This window comes from Parus major, chromosome 3, assembly GCF_001522545.3.
Source record: "Parus major isolate Abel chromosome 3, Parus_major1.1, whole genome shotgun sequence".
Classification (NCBI taxonomy): Eukaryota; Metazoa; Chordata; class Aves; order Passeriformes; family Paridae; genus Parus; species Parus major.
In genome coordinates this window covers 28549803-28572987 of record NC_031770.1, presented here as the reverse complement: position 1 = coordinate 28572987, position 23185 = coordinate 28549803, and the positions used below count along the sequence as shown (strand labels likewise).

The following is a 23185-nucleotide window of genomic DNA, read 5'->3' as shown; positions in this document are numbered from 1 at the left end:
ATCCTATCTTTCAGTTTAGTTCCAAATTAGCAACTGTAGCTCTTTAAATTGTTGTATTTTTGCCATCATCCAGAGAAAATCAGTTGCTTGTCATGCCTGAATTAATACGTGACCCGATGAGTTTTTTGTTGGGATCCAACAAAAGACAAGCAATAGCTATTAATCGTTAGACAAGCTTCAAATGAGGTTTTTATGTTCAATTAAAGGCTGATTCCGTGCAGTAGTAGATAAACCTTGATCCCCAACAGATGGCTTTTGTACAGTGTGAGATGAAACCATTGCCTTCCAGGAAGCTTACTCACTAGGGATGGCCTGCCTCACAGTACAGCCATCACAGCACCAAAAGCTTCACACTGGGAATGGCTGACATTGAAAAAGAGCATTTTTCAGTGCCCAGGGCACTTTGTACAGTATTCATTTCTATTTAGCTATTTTTCCAAGGCTTTCCATGCCTTTTCAACAATATACTTGCTGTCCAGTAAGAATCAAGGACAGTTAAATTCTATTTAGTGCATTTCCTTTTCATGGAAGTGAGACTAAATCCTCATAACTGCAGAACTGCTGCATCTGGGGCTTCTGAAATGAGCTGGACATGTATGTTCCATCTGTTTAAAGAGTAATTACAGGGATCAACATAAGCACCTTGCTTTTTGTGGAACAACATTTGTTTTTATTAATGAAATAGCATTTCATAATAGAAAGGCAATAACTGCAGTAATACATTGGTTGTGGATACAGCTATATTCTGTGAGTTTCATTAATTTGATCTCAATGAACATTTAATGTGCCTGGCAAATTACAAGTTTTTTCTCCAAAATACCAGGTATAACAATGGTTTGAATAAAAGTAGCATGTAATACAGGGCAATCTCCTTCTAATGCAAGACAGTCACTTGCTTTAAGAAGTAATACACTGGTACATCATCATCAGTTAAACCTCTCCACCTATCACACATGGGATATTGACATAGGGGACATTCAGGAACATGCCCGTATTGGCCAAGAGACAACAACAGATGGTACATGACTGCAGTTACTGTTCCAATCTGTGGCAGTTTGGAGTTCTTAAAAAAGAGACAGTCTCACATTACCTCACATCATAAATAGAGTGTGAATTGTTGCAATAGAAGCATGAAGGGGCAGCATCTTCAAGAGTTCAACTCTTTGGAAGAGCAAGCCAAGGAGGTTTAGAAATATGCTAGGTCCAGGGTACATAGACTGAACTCCAGGTGTTCAGGCTTGTGGTTCAACCCTTCAGTCTCCCCGCAGCATCTCCACAGTCCTTATGAACATCATGCCAGGAAGAAGAAAAGTATTTGATATACAGATGATCTGCTATTGAAACCAGTTATATGATTATTGCTGAAGGACACTGAATTCTTGGGACATATTAATTTTAAGAGGTCATTTTGCCAGATAAAGTCCTGCTTTGTGGAAAAAGGTGAAAGAAGCATGATATAAATTATATCACTACCTTTGTTATAGATTACACAACTCAACTGAAAAGTTCTTTCAGCTAGTAAAAGAAACATCTAGATGTTATTTTCCTTAACAACTGCAGCTCACATTTAAGTGAGTACAGGCCTAGCTCTGACTTTGGATGAAAGGCCACTTTCAGGTCTACTCTTTTGGCCAGAAGCACAACATATTGCAAAGATGTATTTGTTTCTTGGGGTTGTTCACACTGAGTTATACTTTTTATAAACAGTTTTATCAACTATCACCACCTCCAGCTGAATAGCCATAAAATAGGTAGCCTGGAAACCAGGAAAACACTTGCTAAAGCAGCACAGAACATGTTAACCTACTCTCCAGAGTATATTGACCTTTACTGCAAATCAACTGCTTCTTTTAGCTTTGCTTTTAATGAGCTTGGGTGTCTAGGGGGGGGCACCTAACCAAGAAAGTTGAGGGATACTTGAAAATGTATATATACACACATAAACAGCTACCTGTAAGAAAGGGTAGCAGCAGAAGCCACAAAATAATAAACATGAAGCAGAAGCAACTAAAATAAAGGCAGATTGTCAGACTGAAAAAAGTGGTTATGTAAAGATCATCATAAGTGGGTATGAAACTACACAACTAGCCGATTTCCCATGCTGCCTACAATGCTTAGTACTCCCAGAATGGAAATACTAAAGGTAGATGAAACATGGGGACCGTTTTCTTGGGAAAGAAAAAAGGCAGTCATGCTGAAACAAGATAAACACCAACTGCAGCACACCACTTCTGCATTTCCTATAGCAAAAAGGATAAAACCAGTTGATTTTCAAATATTACTTCAGAGAGGAATTTTGAAGGGTTTCCAGTAGAAGTTAGCAGTAGGCTCAGATGCCTATTTCAAAGCAGCACGTTTCAGTGCTCTCCCCTTGTTTCACTTGCTCATGTTTCTCTTTTAAGTTATACACAGCACTGTGTACTATCTCCTACATGGACAGATGTACAATGACTTCTAATATCACTAATGTTTCGTATTTACACACATACATGCTGGGTTTTTAAGAAATGGGACATGCGCAAAACAAATGCACAACTGAGTATTAAAGAATTAGAGAACTTGAAATTTATGGACAGGAATAGCAAGAAGCACTTGTGAAGCTGCAGAAGTCCAGCTCCTACCTCATGGACAACATGTTGACATGGGATCTTTCACAGGTACAAACAAATGGTTCCAATGGGAAGAATGCAGAGAGATGCCTTCATCCCCATTTTTCATAGAAATTATTTCTCAAAGCCCCATTCAAGACCACTGCAGCACAACCAACCATCAGCCCAGCATCGACTAGGTCAGCTTCTGGGAAGTGCTAGTAATAAAACTGAGCAAGGATCATGATTTTTTTTTTCTTGTCTCACAATGATTCTTCCTCTGTTAAACCAGTTCTAAGAATTGCAGACATCAGTTCCAAGTACAAGAAAAACAAGGCTGGTATCTAGCAGCAATCAGTATAGGGAGATGAACAGTCAACAATATAAGGCAATTTAAACATTGCACATTAACACTACAGCAGGTCAGTGCTACTGCCAATATGACAACACTGTTGTGGAGGAACTGCAGTGTTTGCTTCAGCTACTGCTTAGAAGTGTTAGTTGTGAGACAGCAAAATCACAACAAAGCAGTGTCTGATATGAGTGAAGCTTACTTTTCTTTTTTTGAATAAGTTAAAATGAAGAAATAAAAAAAGAAATCAGATAAAGCAAAGACTAAGGCAGAACCAAAGTTTCAAGTTTGTTCCAAGAAAAAAGGCAGAACCCTTTATTAGGAAATAGTGCCCAGCATTGGCAGTACCGTACACAAGACTCTAAATCTGGCTGCAGGCCTGAGTCAAGAACTCTCATCTTCACTCTAATCCTCACAATCACTACTGTCAGAAACTGCTTTGATATTTTTTTTCTGCCATCATACTCATCTACCTTAAAAGGTTGTGAGGCAGATTTATTGCTCAGATACTTGTGGATTATAAACTACACTACCATAAAAGCAGGATAGGAATGAATGAAGTTTGCAGCATAGAGAAACATTTCTTCTCTTAAAGCAAAACGATCTTCAGTCCCCCTCCTCCCGAAGAAATCTTCTGCAGTTTGAATACTAGAACACCAAAACCAGTGACTGAAGAGATTACCATAAAAAACCTGTAACAAACCTACATGCACAAACTGGCACACAAATACAGTTTGAGTAATTGGGTACAAAAATTACCACATCCAAACCCCTTTAAAATAGCTGACCATAAATGCCTGCAAATAATTAGTTACTGATTGGTCACGTTAAAAAGCTGCATTTCACCTATCTGAGCCTACTTGTACAGACCCGGGTGACTAAACAAGCCCTGGTCTTCCTTAAGAGAGGTTCAAATGCATATTTGCTATGCACTGATGCCACCACCTGGCTGTTTTCATAATGCAAATTCCTACATCTACTTAACTTTACTTCAGTTTTTCTTTTTTAAGATAGCAAAACAGTTCATCTGAGCAAAAAATATTTAGCCCATTAAAATTTCTCTGTTCTCACCTACAAATAGAATGCACAACATCGGATGGGAATAAACTGATGCCTGACAAGTATGTGACAGTCAAGCTCTTGCATGATTACCAGATACCCAAGATGGTATGCTCAATGACACCTTCACTTACTGGCCTCAAGCTTCAGAGCTTAATTTCCTCGGTTCAGCACTACAGAGCCCTGAGGGCAAAAGCTACTTGTTCTCAACTACCACCTACTACCAGAAGAACTGAATATATTTTTGTCGCTCTATTGGGAACGGCGAGAAGAACGACACAGACTCTCTTGGGAGTCGAACAGAATTTCTCTTCAGCTTATTACCTCAGATCTTTTTATAGACCAATATGTGAAAGTACAGAAAAGAAAAACTCTTATTGGTTAGTAAACTAACACATCACAATCATTGGTCAGTGGGGTACACCATCTCTCCACCTTCTCTTTCAAGAAAACAAGGAACAGACAAACCACCTGCAAGGCTGTTTTCTGTCTCTGAGGATTACTTCAATTCCTCCTCATGATTTCCCAGGCCACTTTCTCAGGCGAGACTGAGGAAGTTATGCAGCCTGCTATTCCACAGGCACTTTGCTCCCTGCTTCATAATTAGCATCCATTTTATAGTAGAACAAGTACATGCTATACTCTCATTCCACACAGATGCTTTAGCCAATAGTTCAGCAGAAGGCTGAAGGCATCTAATTACTCTGAACCCAGCCTTTACTGAAGCCTCCTTTTTGGAGTTATCACACCCTTCTAGTTTCACACATTGCTCAGTCTGTACCCTAGAAAACCACAAGTAAGCAAGTTGGATAGTTTGAGGCGGAAACAAAATTGTGAGTGGTCACACCTGGGCTGAACTGAAACAGCTCAGCAAAGTCTAAATTGTATTTCATGAGAAGTGACACATAATCCTCATGTGGGTAGACACAAGGCTCTTAGGGAGCCAGTGGGGCCTAGAACTTCAGGGATAGATAAACAGGTATGAGTGCATTAATACAAACTTCTCTTAGGGACTGAACGTGGTCCTCTGGGAACTAACAGCCCAATCTTAATAGTGTAGCTTAACATAAGGGGCAAATATACACCCCAGTGTTCAGGAAGGCTGAAAGACCTGTAAGCCTGTATAGGCTGTGCTTCCACACCACATGAGCTCATGTTCAACCACCTGAGTGGACAGAATATCTGATGGCCAGAAACATGTGAAAGCTTCTCGAAGGATCAGGCTGATGTCGTCTTTCTTCCTGCAGCTGGCTCATGATTCACTATCAAAAACTAGGATGAACGAACTGTGGCAGGAAACTGAATGCCTCCTGAAGATATTGGTGTTCCCACCACCTTCCCAGAGTCTCCTGCTTCTGAGCTTTAGTGAGTCTGTCCAAGAACCATTGCCAGGCCTGCTCTAAGTTGTAGGCAGCTTTTACCAGGGTTGTCTACAAGCTCTTCCTTCCCTATTCTCTTCTCACCTGTACCTTAGACTGTACTTAGAATGACACACCTTCCAGCACGGCCTCCCCTCAGCAACCAATGCTTGAAATCTTGTCATGTTAGCTTGTCTACCTCCCACTGGACTGCTACATGTTTGGAAAATCATTTCAGCAAGAAGGACAACACATCCTTTTTCTCCTGCCACCCCAGGGGCACTTAGCACACAAGCAATCCATGGCTGCAGCTGCCTACCGAAATAGCACCTCTGTACCTGACATCCAAATCTCTAATCCTGAAGTGACCACACAGTGGTACAATGCATCTCCTCTAGAACAAACTTCATGTTGTTAGTGCCAGGGCCTGATTAAGGAACAGCTGCCATGAAACCTTTCAAGCTTCTTGGAATGTGGAAGAGAAAAAACATTACTACAGTGTCAGCAGGTAACTGGCTTTCATTCTAAGTAAACTGACACCTCAACCAGTATTTGTCACTGCTACTGTTCATAGGATTGTGTGCAATGTCATCAGCTCATCCCCTACAGCACTCAGAGAGGGGAAGACACTATTGTCTCGAAGTTGAGGAAGGTTACACAGGCCCCTTATCCTTATGTGCAGTTCGCATAACTCCTTGGATAGACCTCACATGGCAGGAAAAAAGCACTTCAGGGCAGAATTGTTTCACGGCAGATTTCTCCTTCACCTCACAGCCTTATGAAATTGCTTTTAAAGACCTAATGCAGCTTTCCTGTTTACATTAGCAACTCACTGTCTCTCCACACACTCAGGCCCCATGCACTAGTTCCATCTGAAGTATCACATAACTGTCCCCCCTCCTCCACCCTAACAAGCTGGATAGGAAAGCTGTAGATTCACCTGGGCTGAATCTCAGTTGCACAGGAAGCTGAATGCTCCTGAAGAGATCTCTTCAGAGATCTCAAAAAAACCTCAAAATGTTTGTTGCCCTGGTCTTCAAGAAGTTCTTCATCCTTTTTCAACTGTACCCCATATCCTAACAACAGATCTTCTGGTAGTCAGGGACTATGAAAGTGCACAGCCTCTTCCTACTGCTGCTGGGTTATCCAGCCACCAAAGATTTCATCCCTCTCATGACAGACTGAAAAACAAATATTTCACTGCAGCCTAAGGTACCACCATACTGCAACACCTGGGAAACCAGAGACTTTGCCACCATTGTTCCTTTCTTCTTTTCTGCCCAATCAGAGCAACAGAAAGCATGACAAAAAGAATGAAAAGAATATTGTGTAGACTGTGGGACACTAGAGTAAGACTTGAGTGGGACTCAGTAGTTTGGATCATTAACACCATGGGCATCACTAGGAACAAACTCCTCTTGCATAAAATTAACCCAAAACACCTAATTTCCATACAACACCAGAAGCTCTGCAATCCAAAGCAGTACATGAGGACAATCAGGATGATTCATCTCAATGCCACAAAACTGCCTTAAACTGGTGTAGATAAGAGCTTTTCAAGAGCAACTCATTGTAGACAACCAGTGGCTAAACATCAAGTGATTCCATCAAATCAGGTGTAAACTGTGCAGATCTCTTTTCAGCAGTACATGCCTATAATACCAAGCCCGTAAGTAGAATGAAGAAGAATCATGTAACTAAAAGAAACACAAATACAGTATTTGGTTAGGTAAGGTGTCAAAATTTAGTATCAGCTCTATTCTGATAGCATCTCCCAATTAAAATTCCACATAAAATCCAAAACCAGACCTCATCCTTTTTCTTACATATTTTCCACCAGTTCTCCAATCACTGGAAAACAATGCATATAATCTAAAATCTCCCCATATTTGGTTAGACTTGAAAACAGAAGATTCCAGAGGTGGAGGATCTAAGACATAGACTAATTTTTCTATACTTTTCATGGGAGCTAGTCCACTAGCCCCTTCAGAATCCTCAGATAAATTAAGTGATTTCAGAAAGTCTGCAAAATTTCTGGGAAATAAATTTGTATATCTAACTGAGGTAAGTCTAGTTTCAATACATCAAAGTCTGAGTTGTTACAAAGCCATGAAACATGCACATATTTCAGTACTGATCAAGGAATAAGGTTTTCACATGAGACAAGAGCAGGATAAACATGGAATAAATGTCAGTTCTGCAGTTGCAGTAACAGCTTTCCATGTACTATCCTTCAACCACTAGATGGTATCTGCATGCCAGACCAATTTGAGCAAAAAACATAATTATGTCAACTGGATTGGGTCTTTTTTTTTATTAAGTAACCATATAAATAATTTTAATAGTATTAGTATAAACAACTCAGACCAAGTTAAAAAGTATATCCTTTTCCTCTGGGTGGTAAAGGCAAGGCAAGAGCCTCTAAGCCTACCATGTCAGTCATTTACTGTACGTTTAGGTAAGAGCCTTCAGTAGGAATGAATCAAGTATGGTATTTGTTCTTCAGTACTGCTTTGAGAAAAGGGCATTAAGTCTTTCAGCTCATTCTCTTACCTCAATTGCATCTGGTTTCCAGGAGATAAATGTACAGCTAAGATGCCTATTAGTATGCAATTCTCCTAAAATGCTCCCTCTCACAGCATTCCACAAAAGTATTACACATTCCATCTTTATGGAAGCTGCAAATGGCCACCCAGGAATAGGAACCTGAAATATAAACATGAAATATTCTGGGGTAGCAATGGAAAATTATGATTTATACATGCCCAGAAATTTGACAAGACAGTGAGCAACTTACATGGGCAACTGTAGAAATGCTGCTTGGATGTCAGAAGGAATAACATGAAATATTTCCAACTATTTTCAGAATACATTAATTGGGACTTCAAAATAATGGAGAAAAACCTACAATGGAATATATTCACTTGCCACCATTGTCCGCTGCATTCATCAGTGCTGTGTTTTCCTCTGCTTCATATCATGAGCTTCACCAGTTTTATCGTCAAGATACCATCTTTTTCTGAATAAGTCTTTTCAGTAATTAATTGGATCCACCCACAGCATTCTCTTTTGCACCCTGAAGACTTAAACCTTTAAATCAATAGGAGGGAAAACTACAAAGGAAAAAAACCAGTAGCTAAATTATTTTGCTTTCTGCAAATACAATTTACTATTTTTGAATATGAACCATCTGTAAGAATAGACAAACTATAATCCTTCATATTTGTTTTACCTCCTCCCTTTAACAGTAACTCAGGTGAAGTTAAGCCACTAAAATTTAACATCTGGACCATGTCTAACTACTTAAAGAGGATTTTTTTCAAGTAGTGCTCATTTCTACAGTTCAGCCTGTGAGATTTTTATCTTTCACATGATACTTACATCTTCACCTGAAGATACAAAATAGTTTTTGTTGTTTATCGGCAGCTGGATGTAGTTATCATCTGCTTTCTAATATGGCTGCTTCCAAGACTTGGTCTGTGGCAGACTAAAAGGAAGCTTCGGCTGCAGATTCTGCCAACAAAGGCAGTGGAACCCAAGAAAGGGGCTGTGCTAGGCCATGGACACTGCATATATTCTGCTTAAACTCCACCTGTTCTGACTGTTTCAGGCAGCAATGAGTTTTTCTTGGAAAAGATTACTTTAGTCATGTACTGGCAAAGGCTTGTTGCAAGTACCTATTTTGAATTGTTTTTAAAGTCTCATTTCCTGGGACACAGACGTAGAGATTAATGAGTGGAAACAGGACACTGGGAAAAAAATAGTGTCATTATTACCCATTAACATTATTATTTATCTTAACAAGGCACAATGAGATACAAAAAAAGAACCAGGCAGCTTAGCTGTTTTCCCAACACCTCGAGTGCTCTGCAGGGAAGATGCTCAGGCACTACCACTTCCAGAAAATGATAGACGAGAATTTGACAAACACAAAACAAGTACCTAAACCTGTGTCTTATCTGCATAACTTCTTTACTGACCCAACAGTGAGTTTCAACCACAGTGTTTTTCAGTGTTCAGCCCAACATAGCCCGAGGTTCATTCAGGTTTCATCATCTGGCACACTCAATGAGAATGCCTGGTAATAACCTGATGAGTTGCACACAGCCACCTGTTAAAATGCTGTCCCCAAAACCTTGATGAACCGTTGGAACAAGACAAGCAAAATCCACTTATGATCCAGGTAAAAAAAGTATACAGCTGCACTGAGAGTGAACTTGAAAGCTTCTACTGCTAATTAGCAGAAGCAAAGAAAGTGACAAAACAAAAAGATCAAAGTCTTTGCCTAAATGTCCAAACCCTGGTATTAATTCATTGAGTTCCTTTTTATTGACAAGAATGGCTATGTGCATGAACTTTATTGCAAACTCTGAGTTGTATCAAAAAACCCTGCCTGCCCTTTAAAGGATATTAACTCACGTGAACTCAGACATTTAACTGAGCTGTTGTCATGTCTCCCCCAGCATAAGGAGACATTCTCTTGTCTTTGCTTTTTCTTAAGTTCATTTTGAGTCAAATATTCACATTTATCCTTATGTACATTCCAAAGCAGATGGCTAGCAATCATGAACCAAGGTGCATTCAAATGAGTTCAAAAGCTATACAACATTGACAGTACCACTGCCTCTGCTCTTTGCTAAACTGCGATATTAACTGGCAAGTTTGTGTAAGAGGTCTTCATCTCTAACCAAGCTGGCAGCAAAGGCCATCCCAGAAACAGCAGCCACAGACACAAAAAGTAATAGTCTGCCAGGAAGAAGTTCAATACCTAGTTAAAGACTAGGCTTATGCAATTGTTACCTACATAAACCTCTACAAAGCAGAATCCCTTTTCTGTTAACCTCTGAACTTCACATTAAAGGACAAACATAGACTATTTGTGCCTGTCACCTAGAAATTCTGAAGATGCCAGCTATCCCGAACAGTTACTCTCAGATCACCTTCAGTTCAACCATATTCAACAGCAATAGTGTATTTGATATTTCTATTACTAGAGAGCAAAAAAATGTGTCTCCCAGCCCCAAACTAATCATAGAGCTCCAGAAATTGAATCTGACCATTTCCACTTAGACTTATTGAAAGATAAGCCACAGATAGGAACACTTCTTCATATAAAAACCACCTTTCTGCTCATCAATTCTGAATTTGGCAGAAACACAGCAAGGTAGATTTCTATGATCAAACAAGCTTACAACAGGGATGCAGGTTACTGACAATATAAGCAACTTCCTCCTGCAGATCTGAAGAATTTCCATCAGTTTCCTAGGCAAGTAAGTACACAGCAACATGCAGCACTGGGATGCTATAAAGCTGTGTCACCTACCTACTGGGTTCCCTCTCAATAGAGTACAGTACAAAGAGAGACTGCCTTCATAACAGGATCCTGAAACTTGGTGATACCTGGCAGCAGGACACTTGCAATTAATCACATTAAACTTGGATGCAAAATGACCAACTGAGTCTTCAATGGCCACAAGTTTGCTAGATGCAGCAAACCAAACAATTCACTAGTTTAAGACCCTCACAGCATTTTCAGTGAGTCTACTTCTACAGCAGTTTTTGGAAATACATCAGATCAGCACAAACAATGTACTAAACAGAAACAGTGTTCAAGGTACTAGAGCAGCACAACCACAACTACAAGAAACTTTTTCCTCCTTTAAACCAGTAAGCGTTTATCTATGCACAGAAAACACTGAGAACTATAAAGCATACAAAAAAAAAAGTGATGCAAAACAGGAATCTTGTGTCAATCAACACAAAAGAGACCAAAACAGCATGCCTTGAAGTATACTTTAAATCAGTATTTGGAAAATTCAAAATGTCCATCAACCAGAAAGGAACAAGACAAGAGGTTGTGTGCCATATGTACAATACTATAAACATGAATATTACTGTCAGATAAAGGTGTGGGGGGTGAGCACGCAAAAATGCATCTCAAATGATGTAATGTTTTATATGCCTCTCAACAACCCATCTGAGAATCCTCCTGTTTATTCCCAGCATACTACACATGCTATTTAACAGTATTTAAGGCTTGTACAGACAAGATGTTTATGTGAAAAAGAATAATTAGCCATTAGTCCACTAGCAATTTGTGGAAGAAAGTTAATTTTATCTGAGTAGAATTAGACTGAGGTCATCTTTTCTACTTCTCTCAGAATGGACGACACTAAAAATAGAAATCTATACTAACTGTGTAAATGTAAGCTTAAGTGGCAAATTCTATTATGTATCAGACTTGTTTTTAGTATGGAATATCAGACATACCTGTAGAGGTAAGATTACTACATCATGTGTGTTTTCCACCACAAAGATGACAAAGGATGTCAGCAGACATCCCAACTCTCCAGAAATCAAAAGAGCATTCAAATAATTTCCAAAAGACTGCTGCTATATAAAAACAGCAATTCTTCAGAATACCAGCACCCAATCTAGCTTACTAGTGCCATTAAATAAACTAAAAATTTCCTATTTCTTTAGGACACAGAAGGCCCAAAGACTTTATTTTCTTTTGACATAGCTTCTGTAACACAAGCAAGCATGCTAGGTACTCACATAACATACAGCTTTACACCTGGACATTTTATGATACAGAAGACATTGTTCCAGAAACTAAAGAGAAAATGTAAAAGTGTTAATCCAGATGTTTGGTAACACAGAGGCTGGCACTTGGTAAAACTCAGCATTTTCAAAACTTGCAAAGTAAACCTCAAGTAAGCAATGAATTAGAGCAGGAAGTTACCATGTCAATACTTACAGATTAGATTTCATTAATTACCTTGTCACAAACTGCAGTTACTCTCGCAAGAGCTCTCATCACTGACTTTCAAAAACAAGTGTCTTTGAACAACATCAAAAGAAATCAACATTTTATTCTAAGCATTGAAACTGGTGTTTCCTTCGAAGAGGGTTAAAATAAATCATTGTTCAAAACCACAGACCAACCCAGTATTAATCAGTAACAGATATATTGTAAGATTTCCTTTTTTTTGAAAACAACCAACACCATGTGTTTTGAGTAACAGTCAGGTATGTTAAAATAACCAGTCAGACTTCATTCAAATGAATTTGACAACTTTTACTAAATGAAAAAAACTACATTTAAAATATGCATTTAAAACAAAATGGAATTAGAAAAGAGACTTAAATCCATTTTAAAGAACTTGCTCACTGTGTCAGAAATCAATATATCTCTTACATTATATATTGTGCCAGTTCATAAAACATAAGTTACTAGAATCATCAATTTAATATTTTCAAAGACAATACTGAAGTCAAGAGTTTCACATCTACTGATGCGCATTTAGAATGGGATAAATCTGCAGCCTTCCCCCAAAGAATCTTACTAATTTGCAGTATTCAGTAAAAGCTTTTGTAGTTGTGTCCAGTAAGTATTGCATCCTAAAGCATCACAAATATGTGCCTTTCCTTTATCCTACTATATATTTTGTATCTTCTCTATATCTTGCCATTTGCCAATGTTAACTCTTTTAATAAAGGAGAGACCTGAAAAAAATACTGCGTAACTCTTGATCACATATAGAAATTATTGCTACTATAGTACACTACAAAGCAGAAGTCTATACAATAGTATATGAAATTTGATCATGAAAATCCAAATGATAGACTCTTTAGTGATGTAAGCCTTACTATAAGGTTGGACATTCCTGTAGCATTTTCAGCTCACCATGTACTGTATATTGAAGAACATCCATTTAAACATACCCTCTTCTGAAACAGAATGTCAGCTTTCAAAGGCTTAGCAAATAAAGATCTTCATGTTCTGTGGAACTATGCAAGATGAATTTTGATGCAAGTAGGAAGTTAACTGGAAGCTAAGCATGCCAAAGGTGTTTCATGCTAATAAAACTAAAGCCAAGGTACCACTTAATCAAGTTACCAACTAATAGGCAATACCATTTTTGTCCTATCTAAGTTAAATGAAGTGCCATCGCACAGTGTAATGTCAATAATTTAAAATAGTGTAGTGCACAAATTCATTGTGTGGCAGTTTAAGTTAAAAGGTCAGGACAGGTTTTTCTGTCTTGATGTATGTTGGCTGCCAAGCTGTCCAGTCTGGGCATTTGGGACTCAGTTTGCCATTTAATCATTACTATAAACTTTGCATTATAATGGGGCACAGTGCGTTATGATGAAGAAACGGGATTAAGGGGAGGGTAAGAGATCAGTGGCTGTTCTAGAACGACCCTTCCTCATATCAATTTCAAAGAGCCAGGAAATAAGACTAGATACCATATTCGCATCATTCTAGCTACAAAATAACCAAAGTAAAAGCAATCAAGCAACAATAAGACCACATTACACTAATGGAACATCATGCTCTCATCTGGTTTAACTATTACACCAAGTTTTAACTGGGATGTTGGTCAACTTTAAAAACCGTGGTAAATGTGAGTATGTAGTTGAAATAGTTTTTTCCTAATTTTTCTTCCTCTCTATGCTGGCTATTAGAATTTGGAGCTATACTTGTTACAATACAGTGTCGCACATCTTTCTACTAGAAAAAAATTAATAAAGATCCTTTACCCGTCTCTTTAATTTAAACATGTGACATCATAAAGGGTGTCAAATGGCTGGATGGTTTTACAGTGCACACTTATATACTGTAATATGGAGTTTTGTCCTTGACAAATCTGATGGTGTTTTCTACATTATTTCCTTTCTTCACCTCTTCTTCGGTGGATTAGCTGTGCGAGGTGGAGTGACTGGACGCCCAGAATTCAGTCCACCATACTGGTACTTGGCTTTCTTTTCAGATGGTTTCAATATCTTAGAGAAAATAAAGAAGTTCCTTTGAGTCAGCAACAACTAAGAACATTTCTAATACTGTTAAGCCTACATGAAACCTTGTTCAGCGGGAACAAGAGGGATGAGGGTGGTGGTGGGGCAGAAATCACATTGCAACTCTACAAATTTCTTAGTTCTACATGCAACAATAACAGTAACTAATTACTCCACTATGTTGAAGTGGGAAGGAGAAAGAAAAGGAGCTAAAAACACATCCAGGAAGGAACAGGGAGTAATATTTGATCAAAGGGTCCCTTATAACCATATTAAAAGGGTTCCTATAATCATTAGTTTGCATAATTGTGTACTCCAATCACTAGATATGAAAAAAAAAATAAAAAAATCACCCAATTAAACTTTAAATTCTGAAATGAGCATTTGAATAGAATGAATAACTTAATATGCAATAGTTTGGAAAACATCAAATCCCAGTTTTCCAGAGAACAGTCGGTTTGCAGTTCCAGCTGCCCATAAATGCCAGCCTACTGTGCAGTCCTCTCTGTAGCCCAAGAACACTGCTTTACATTAACCACCAGCACGTCAACAGAAACACTAATGTGGTCCATACAGCCCAACAACTATAGCCATCTTAATGCACAAATATACCATACCTGGAAAGAACACATCAGAGTTTCGTCCACACTCATCATGCCCCCTGCATTGTCAAACTCTCCACAATAATTTGGAGCTGAGAACAGGGTGACCAACTGCCGTTTAGCAAAGAACTCATATCCATCCTCAACCACCTGTCAATACCAGAGAAATCAAAACAGCTTATATAAGAAATCTTGAAGGAAAAAAAAATCTTGAGGCAAACTGGACTTTAATATTAGAAAGATACTTAATCAAAAAGGTATTTTGTGTCTTGACTTTCAGACACGACAAGCTCACTCATTTTGTCTTATGTGACACTGAATACCAGGCCAGGTAGCATACCCCATGTCTGACACTTCAAATGTTAAACACACATCATCTTGACTGTTTAATATTTTCATAGCTGAAGTCCAATTATACACTGCCAGTGTAAGGCATTCCCAGCATTTTATGCTTTATATATAGAATATAGATGTTTGACCTAATTAGTTGGGAGCACACAAGGTCTGAATACCACCTTCACAGCAACTTGAAACAATTATGTTTTGCTTAAATTGGTATTGATTGCACACACAAGTGCAGATGATTTTAGAGCATCAAAATTATAAAAAAAAAAGAGTGATTCTACCAGATCTTGCCTAAGAGCATAATCATAATGCACCTTTAAAATCATGCAAGTACACTACTGATGATACATCAGCTAAGAATGTTCCCTCTTTCCCAAAATAAAAGCTTCATGTTACTATATAGTACAACTAGTACACCCAACTGCTTACTTTGGTGCAATTATCATGATCTTTTATAAGATTTCATCTGTCTTTTATAATGAACTGAATCAACTATATGAATATAGGAAATCAGCATCAATTGAAGAATTGAAAGAAAATTGGCATCAATCTTGATCAGCAGTTAGAAAATCCAGTTAGCATGTCAATGCTCCATGTCAAAAATCAATACTTCTCTAATGTTTTAGCAGTAAAATTACAAAGAAAAAATTTTAAGTGTTCTAATAATCTACCCAAGCCTAACAGTGACACAGAATAAAGAGCCTATTTTTGTTTCACAAGAGGAGGGAATTTCTAAAATTGACAAAATAGTCAAACTGAAACATTATACAGGAAATTGAAACCTGAGGTCCACCTAACTAGCACTCTTGCTTTAAGTAACCTAATAAAAAAGCATGCTAAAACTTGACAGTGCAAAAACAGCCTGAGTTAAATGTGCTGAAAGAAAAACAATCCATGTCCAAGTACTCTAGATAGCTGAACCAAAATACTGGCTACAGTGAAAGTTTTTATGTACAGACTTGTGTTAGAGATAGTCAAAATGCATTTAATATTTCCATGAAGCAAAGCAGAGCTAGTTTAAGCCAGAACTACCAGGGAATTATCTACTACTGAAACTGAGTAACTCAAACATAAGTGTAAGTCTCAAATTTAAGTCACCCTGCCCCTTTAAGCCTGAAGACTTTACCTCTGATGTTCACATACTTCAGTCTAACATTTAACAGACAGTACAAAAGGAAGAGATCAATGGATAAATCCAGTGTTAGTATTCTACTCCACTGACATTAGACACACAGTTCAACATGAGCCAACAGAAGGATACAACCTTTATAGGCCCTTTATTAGAAAGATTTTTTTTCTCTGGAAATAACACAGTGAAAATTAAGTTCCAGATACACACTACTGATAAGGAACAAGAGAGGTTTTAAGAAGTGAAAGCAGTAAAATTCATACCTGATGAGCTCGACAGATCAAATCCAGATCATGACGATTCAGAAATTTACTGACCACATCAGCACCAAAAGTGAAAGAGACCCCACGATCATTTTCACCCCAACCTTGCACATCTTTGTCTGGGTCAGACCACAGCAGGTCACAGAGCAAACCTTCAAAAGATAATACAAGTGAAAATGCCAGTCGTATGAGGTATTTTATGATGTAAAATAGTGCTATTGTAATTACCAGAGCAACTCTCCTAAAGAAATTAAGCCTTAACAACAAATCTAACAATACTTTAACTGCAACTCAGATAAAGCGTAGTGTCTGTAAATCTGGAGATTGTTCCCCCCACCACTGAAAATGCTTTGAGATTAAAAAAGTCAGAGCCAAATAGTTCTCTGAAATAGTATTTTATTGTAATATTCAGTGTGTTTACATTGAACATTTGAGGAGTTTAAAAATATTAAAGTGCAAGTGTACTAAAAGGCAACCATCAATTTCACAGCTCACCAAGAAAGCTTTGAAAACTGCAGTAAATTTAAGTCCCATGCAAGGCCAGTCATAAATGCAGCAAGTAAATCTGTACTTCAGTTTCTGAACACAAACAGGTTTGATTCTTTGCTACCATTCATGAGGAACCTTAGATGACTAAATCAAAATGTAACACATCAAAACACTGGTATATCATTTCACTTGGCACTGTCAATTTGCTTGGACTCCTGTTGACTATTTCAAAAAGCCTCATGACAGCCAGTCTGGAACCTAAGCTAGAACAATAAGCCACTCTGGCATTTTAGCACTGGTCAAGATTTGTTTTTTGCTGCCAACAAAAGGTCAGCTAACTCTAGAGTTAACACTGGGTGTTAAAAAAGACTTCTCTAGATAACTGCAATGCCTTTTCACTTACAGAACTTTCCATAAATATTAACATGAGAAAGAAACAGGCCAATCCAAATACAACAGAAACAAACCCCCAAATGTTTGAAAGACATTTCATAGCTTTCCACTAAATTGTACTTTCTTTACCTGTGATGACCCATAGGCATATAAATACTTAAGAGCATTGTTTCACAATCTGAAAGATATGCCAGCAGGCTCCTTCATCTGCCATTCAGAAGTTTGATTTACATTTACACTTGGGTACTTGCTAAACAAAATATTGAAGATGTTATTTCATCAACAACAGATCCTTCAAGCTGTAATCAAGCAAACCAATGTCTGAAACCTATTGTGCAACTACACCATTTTATATGTATATACATTTATCAAATTGTCCTCGGTGCCTGAACGGTGCTCCTCTCTAACAACAGGCTAAAATTTTATTTGTTTTTAGAAGAGAAAGAACAGAACAAGTACAACTGTATTTTGGATAATATTTCTATCTAGAAATAAACTACCGAATACAAAAAGTGAATGACAAAAAATTAACTATACTAAAACTTAGTTCTATATTGAGTAACTTTGTTTTTCAAAACAAAAATTACCCTGCAATCTCTAATGGCTTCTTACCATGAATTTCCAGCAAGTGACAGAACCTGCTTGTCTCTGCTGTCTAGCAAGTGCTTCCTCTTCTATTCTCTCTCCAAAACCAAAAAATCTTTAGGGTCATATAGAACAATAGGCAAATCTGTCTTAAGAGGTCTTCAAATTGCAGCTGAAGTTGCAAAGGCTTTTTTCATCAGGCTAGAAGAAGCCATCATAATTATCTAATCCTAGCACAGCCACATGATCATCTACCAAAACTTCTGCATCAACACAAACATTCCCCAAGTGACACTTCTCCACAAAGGCACAGCTTTGAAGAACTTGAAACTTTCATTGAAATGAGACTACTTCAGTTTATTTTTAATTTTCTACAAGATTTACTTCCATTACATAGAACCGATTTCCTTAAATATGTTCAAAAGATGAAGACCTTTGTGACTGTACCAAAGCACCCATGCCTCTGATGAGACATTTCATTTTAGGTCTGAGAGTACATACACAGCTATTGCTTCTAAAAGCAAAATTAACAGTACAAAACACTAAACAAAACAAAAACCTTTTACAAAAAAATCTCCATACTTATTTTTAAAAGGTACTAAGAAGAGAGATTATTTTAATGGAGTGTTCATGGAAACAAAAACTACATTCTTTAATGGCATTCCTGAAGTGGGGGTAGCTCAAGCAATATTATTTGCCTGCTGAATAAAACCATCATTTATGGGGACGCTGATATATGCAAAAATGTTTGTGCTGACATTTATTTGGTTATGCATTAAATGAATAAACAGCATAAAAGGACAAACAGTGTAGTAATTTATACTACAGAAACACTCACCAGTCTATAATGCATCTTAGTGTCAGGAGTGTATATACTGGCCTGCACAGAAGTGGTGTTGATAAAGGGACAGTAGATATATTAACATTAGTCCCTGAATTACTCCCATCCATCAGTATTAAGGAACATTACTGGAAACAGAATACTTCTACTTCAAAGTTTAATTGTAACTTATGTTCAAAAAAAGGGCTTAGATCTTCTATCTCCTCTGAAAGTTAATTTCACACCACTGTTGAAATCAACACTTTAAAAACTATCCCACTGTATTGCTCAAGTCTTTTCAATCCACTACCATAAAATGTAATAAATGACACACTGAGCAAGACTGATTAAACCATTCAAAAGAACATCATAAAGAAAGCACTAGCAATTTGCATCCAACATTTATAAACAGAACAATAACCTATTAGGAGAAAGTTTCACAACTAGTACATTGATAGATGCAGTTGAAATTCCAACTGAACTAAGAGTTATATTTTTCAAATTTAATGAGGAAGGAGACAAATAGAGAGAGAAGCTCAAATAATTAAACACACAGGAAAATTAACTTTGTTGTACTGTTTAACTTTGAACAGTTATGTTCCTTGATAGAATAAAAGGCTTATGTGTGACTAACCAAGACAAGGGGAACTAGTTCTTCAGTTTCCTTTATCTTTCATTAGATTTCTAAGATATTTTAAGGGAAACTTGTGAATAATGTATCCCAAAACACGTGTTAAAAAACCAACAACACATACAACAGTCTTTAACATATCAGATAACACAGCCATCATGAGGAATAAGGCTCATATCCTCTACAGGGAGCAAGGAATATTGTACTGTGAACAGTGATTGCATTAAATCAACTACACTGCTTGCACAGAAATTAATCAAACCTGTTGAATCATTAAGATTAAATGCTAAGATTAAGAGTAAATTCCATGTCACTCACCTGTGTCAGGAACATCTGTAGGTCTCATAATTCTCCGGATCTGCTCCATTGACTGGAGATCTGGAGACAGTCCTGTAAAAGTACAAGAAAACAAGTGACTCATATACGCATTTTACCTGTGGAAAGGGCTCCAGAGAACACAAGATTTGAGGTTCAAAGGCACACAGCATCCATTGTTTCCACTGCAACATAAACAAAAGGCATTTTGCTATGAGACAATTAAGTTGCTGAATAGAGGGACAGAGAATGATGCAAGTGAAATTACCAAGGGATTTCTCATTACCACTCTTTCAGCCATGGAGGTTGTCATCTACTGTAGCTCAGCTGCTTAAGTCAATTATAAAATCACAGTACTTTGGTTACTCAAAAAAAAATAAAAAAATCACTTAGTACAGACACAGCTATCTTTCAATAGTCTAGCCATTAACATTCAACTACAATTGAAGACTGGAATTCCAAAGCCACCCTTTAAGGAGTTTACATCCTAAGCTCATCTGCTTGAGGCATACAAGCATGAAAGAGAGCCTGCTAGATGCTCTAGTATGTTACCATGTCCTTAAATAAGGGTCCTAAGTGTCTTAAATGATTTAGGCCAAATATCTAATTAGGATAGCTGCAAATTTGAAAACAGAACACAAAGACCTAATTCGTGATGAAATACATTTCATATTAACAAACCATATGAATTTGACTCGGTCCAGAACTCTGAACAGGTCAGAAGAAAGCTGTCACTGGAAAGGTCATTTTGCATTTCATTTCTCTGTGTAAAATAATTTCAGCTAACATCAGAGTTTGCACAGTGGCAGTGTGTATGTTAGCAGAACAATGATATTTGACAGGAACCAAAACATTTGATACAGACTTGAGGAACTTTTCTTCAAGTATGAAGATTTCAGATTATTTTTATTGAAGCAGTCTTACGGTAAAAGCCTTCCGTCATCATCAGCTTGCTAAAGATGTTTTCACACTGTTGCATTGAAGTTGTAAAGGATGGCAGAAATCTGACAGTACACTACTTAAAGGGGTATAAATCAAATATATAAACACAACAATATAGCAACAATAATACAAATTCAATTAGACATCAGCTTTTAAACTTTGACATATCTACCACTTCCCCAGATCTGATCTATTTGCACACCTATTACATTAGCACTCAGCACCACATCCAGAGATTGTAATGGGCAATTTCATCTCAGTGAAATAAGCACAACCAGTTGGTGACTTTCTATGAAGTTACAGCTTTCAGCATTTTAGGTTGCACCCAAAATTTATCTTTAATCCCTGGAAGTGTTCAAGGCCAGGCTGGACAGGACTGAGCATCCTGGCCTAGTGGAAGGTTCCTTGCCCACAGCAGGGTCATTGGAACTAGTTGAGTTTTAAGGTTCCTTCCAACTCAAAGCACTACACAATTTTTTAAAGGGAAATGTAACTACAAACCATGTCTCAACCCTGTGGCTGTCCATTTTCATGCTATTTTACATTACTGTAAAATAGCAAAGCCTTACAGAATTGCCTGTAGAAGTTTTGCAGACTTCTTTGTAACCATTTCTTTTCCCAAACATTTTCGTAACTCACCTTGCACAAAAAGAAATGTCTTGAGGATAATGTCTCGAATTCATACTTACAGAGAAAAATCCTACATGATCAGTGTTAAATGAAGGATATAAGAATGCTAAAGCTCACTGTAAAGCTGCTGCCACTGAAGTGATTGCTTAAATCTACAATGTACTAACTACACAAGTAAGTTGTCTTGTCACAACAGCTAAACACAGAAAAAATATCTCTCAGTATACTATTTTTTGAAGCATAAGACCACCTTTCCCCTAAGGGAAACAAAGAATTGTCATTACTCCTGGCAGACTCATCAAATTTGATGAGTCTACTCTCTGACTGGGTGGAATTGGTAAAGTAAGTGTGATAGGTACTAATTTTTATAATGTAATCTTTAAACATTATGTAAATCAAGTAGAATTAAACATCAACATCCAGCTCATTGTCATCAATGTCACAAGAAAAACAGAACTGCAGAGCATGAAAATATTACATAAATGCTGTATTTTACTGTATAAAAACAAATCCCATCTCAGAGCTTAAATCCAGTGTGGTAAGACCAATGTATTCCATCAAATATGACACTACAGTATGGAATTCCATTTATAGAAACTTGAAACTAATTATATAAATTCTCTAAAGAATAGAGCTAGACAGTGGTGTCACAGATAAGAGGACCAATGCTGTACAGAATACAATGCAGAGAGAAAGGGAGAGGTCAGGAATGGTTATGGAATAAGCTTTAATGAAGTGAAATAAAGAGCAAAGTCAGTAGCTAGTTGAGAGGACAGTCTTAAAAATAAAAGGACGAATTATGACATGTATGAAGAACGTGGGAAGAGAGGGAGGTGATGGAAAATATACAATATGAAAGACCCTTTCAGTAGCATATGGACATTTAAGGGACAGGGATAGCAAGAGAAGTTTGAGTTATATTGTAAGATGGATTACTCAAAACAGATGCCCAGAAAAGTTTAGGTAAAAGAGATGACTCAAGATTTTAAGCTATTCTAGATGGCCTATTGGGGTTGAAGTTAGGTGCCTTTTGTTTTACTATGTTATGCGGTTTTGCAAAGTTTTATTATATCCCAGAGGACAATCTTTTTAAAATAAACTATGCAAAAATGCGCAATATAGTAAAAAAGGCACCTACCTTATATCTACATGCTAGCTTCAACCTCCAGCAGAGTTGAATGTTTTGTGTTGCTGCCTCAGTATTTATTAGAGTAACATCATGAAAAAGCGTTGAAAGTCCATTACTTCATTATATCTTGAATGCAGTTTGGATAGGACTGGAGAAAAATGGAAAAAGGGCAAAACTTATTTCTGTGCTGAACGTCCACTTCCATTTATTAGGAGCACACAGCACAACAGTAATCTTTTCACTTTGTTTCACAGCTGCAGATCAGTTCAGAGCAGCAGTAATTTCAGTTACAGAATAAGCCCATAGAATTTAGGGGTAATTAGGAATGAATAACAAAGTAAATACTGCTTTTCATAAGAAGATCCTTAAAGCATACTATGCACAAAATAAGCTCTTGTTTTAATAAAGTAGAAAAACATTTAATTCACACATGCCATCCCCCCCCTTAACAATGAAACTTGAAATTTATTTTTCTTGAAAAATAGGTCTTGAGACTTATTTTTCATAGTTCAGGTCTCAAATGCATCCACACAAAGCTAACAGTCTGGTCAGAGCATTCTGCTCTACCTGCTAAGCTGCTTTGATTATCTTCCACCTGATCTTAAATGTTTGCCTGAAACACTGCAGTATTTTGTTACTATTCATTTTCTGTTTAAAAAAAAATTAAAAAAAAAATTTCAAAAACATATGTTGATAGTAAAACAGCAATTCTTTCATGAGCTGTTTTGGAGACAAGTTTATTACATGGGT

The 23185-nt window shown here is 37.3% G+C and overlaps 1 protein-coding gene across 2 annotated transcripts in view; it reads right to left on the bottom strand.

Annotated features, from left to right (window-relative positions):
* Window positions 1-12212: 12212 nt before the first annotated feature.
* The window catches only part of PPP1CB (protein phosphatase 1 catalytic subunit beta), a 29137-nt gene continuing 18164 nt past the window's right edge, over window positions 12213-23185 (bottom strand). For both annotated transcript variants that reach the window (XM_015620498.2, XM_033512559.1), the window contains exons 5-8: window positions 19738-19809; window positions 16502-16653; window positions 14780-14914; window positions 12213-14150 (exon numbers count right to left, since the gene is read on the bottom strand). In XM_015620498.2, coding sequence (XP_015475984.1) covers window positions 14046-14150; window positions 14780-14914; window positions 16502-16653; window positions 19738-19809 — 464 coding nt within the window. In that variant the 3' untranslated portion in view covers window positions 12213-14045. The remainder of the gene's footprint in view (window positions 14151-14779; window positions 14915-16501; window positions 16654-19737; window positions 19810-23185) is intronic.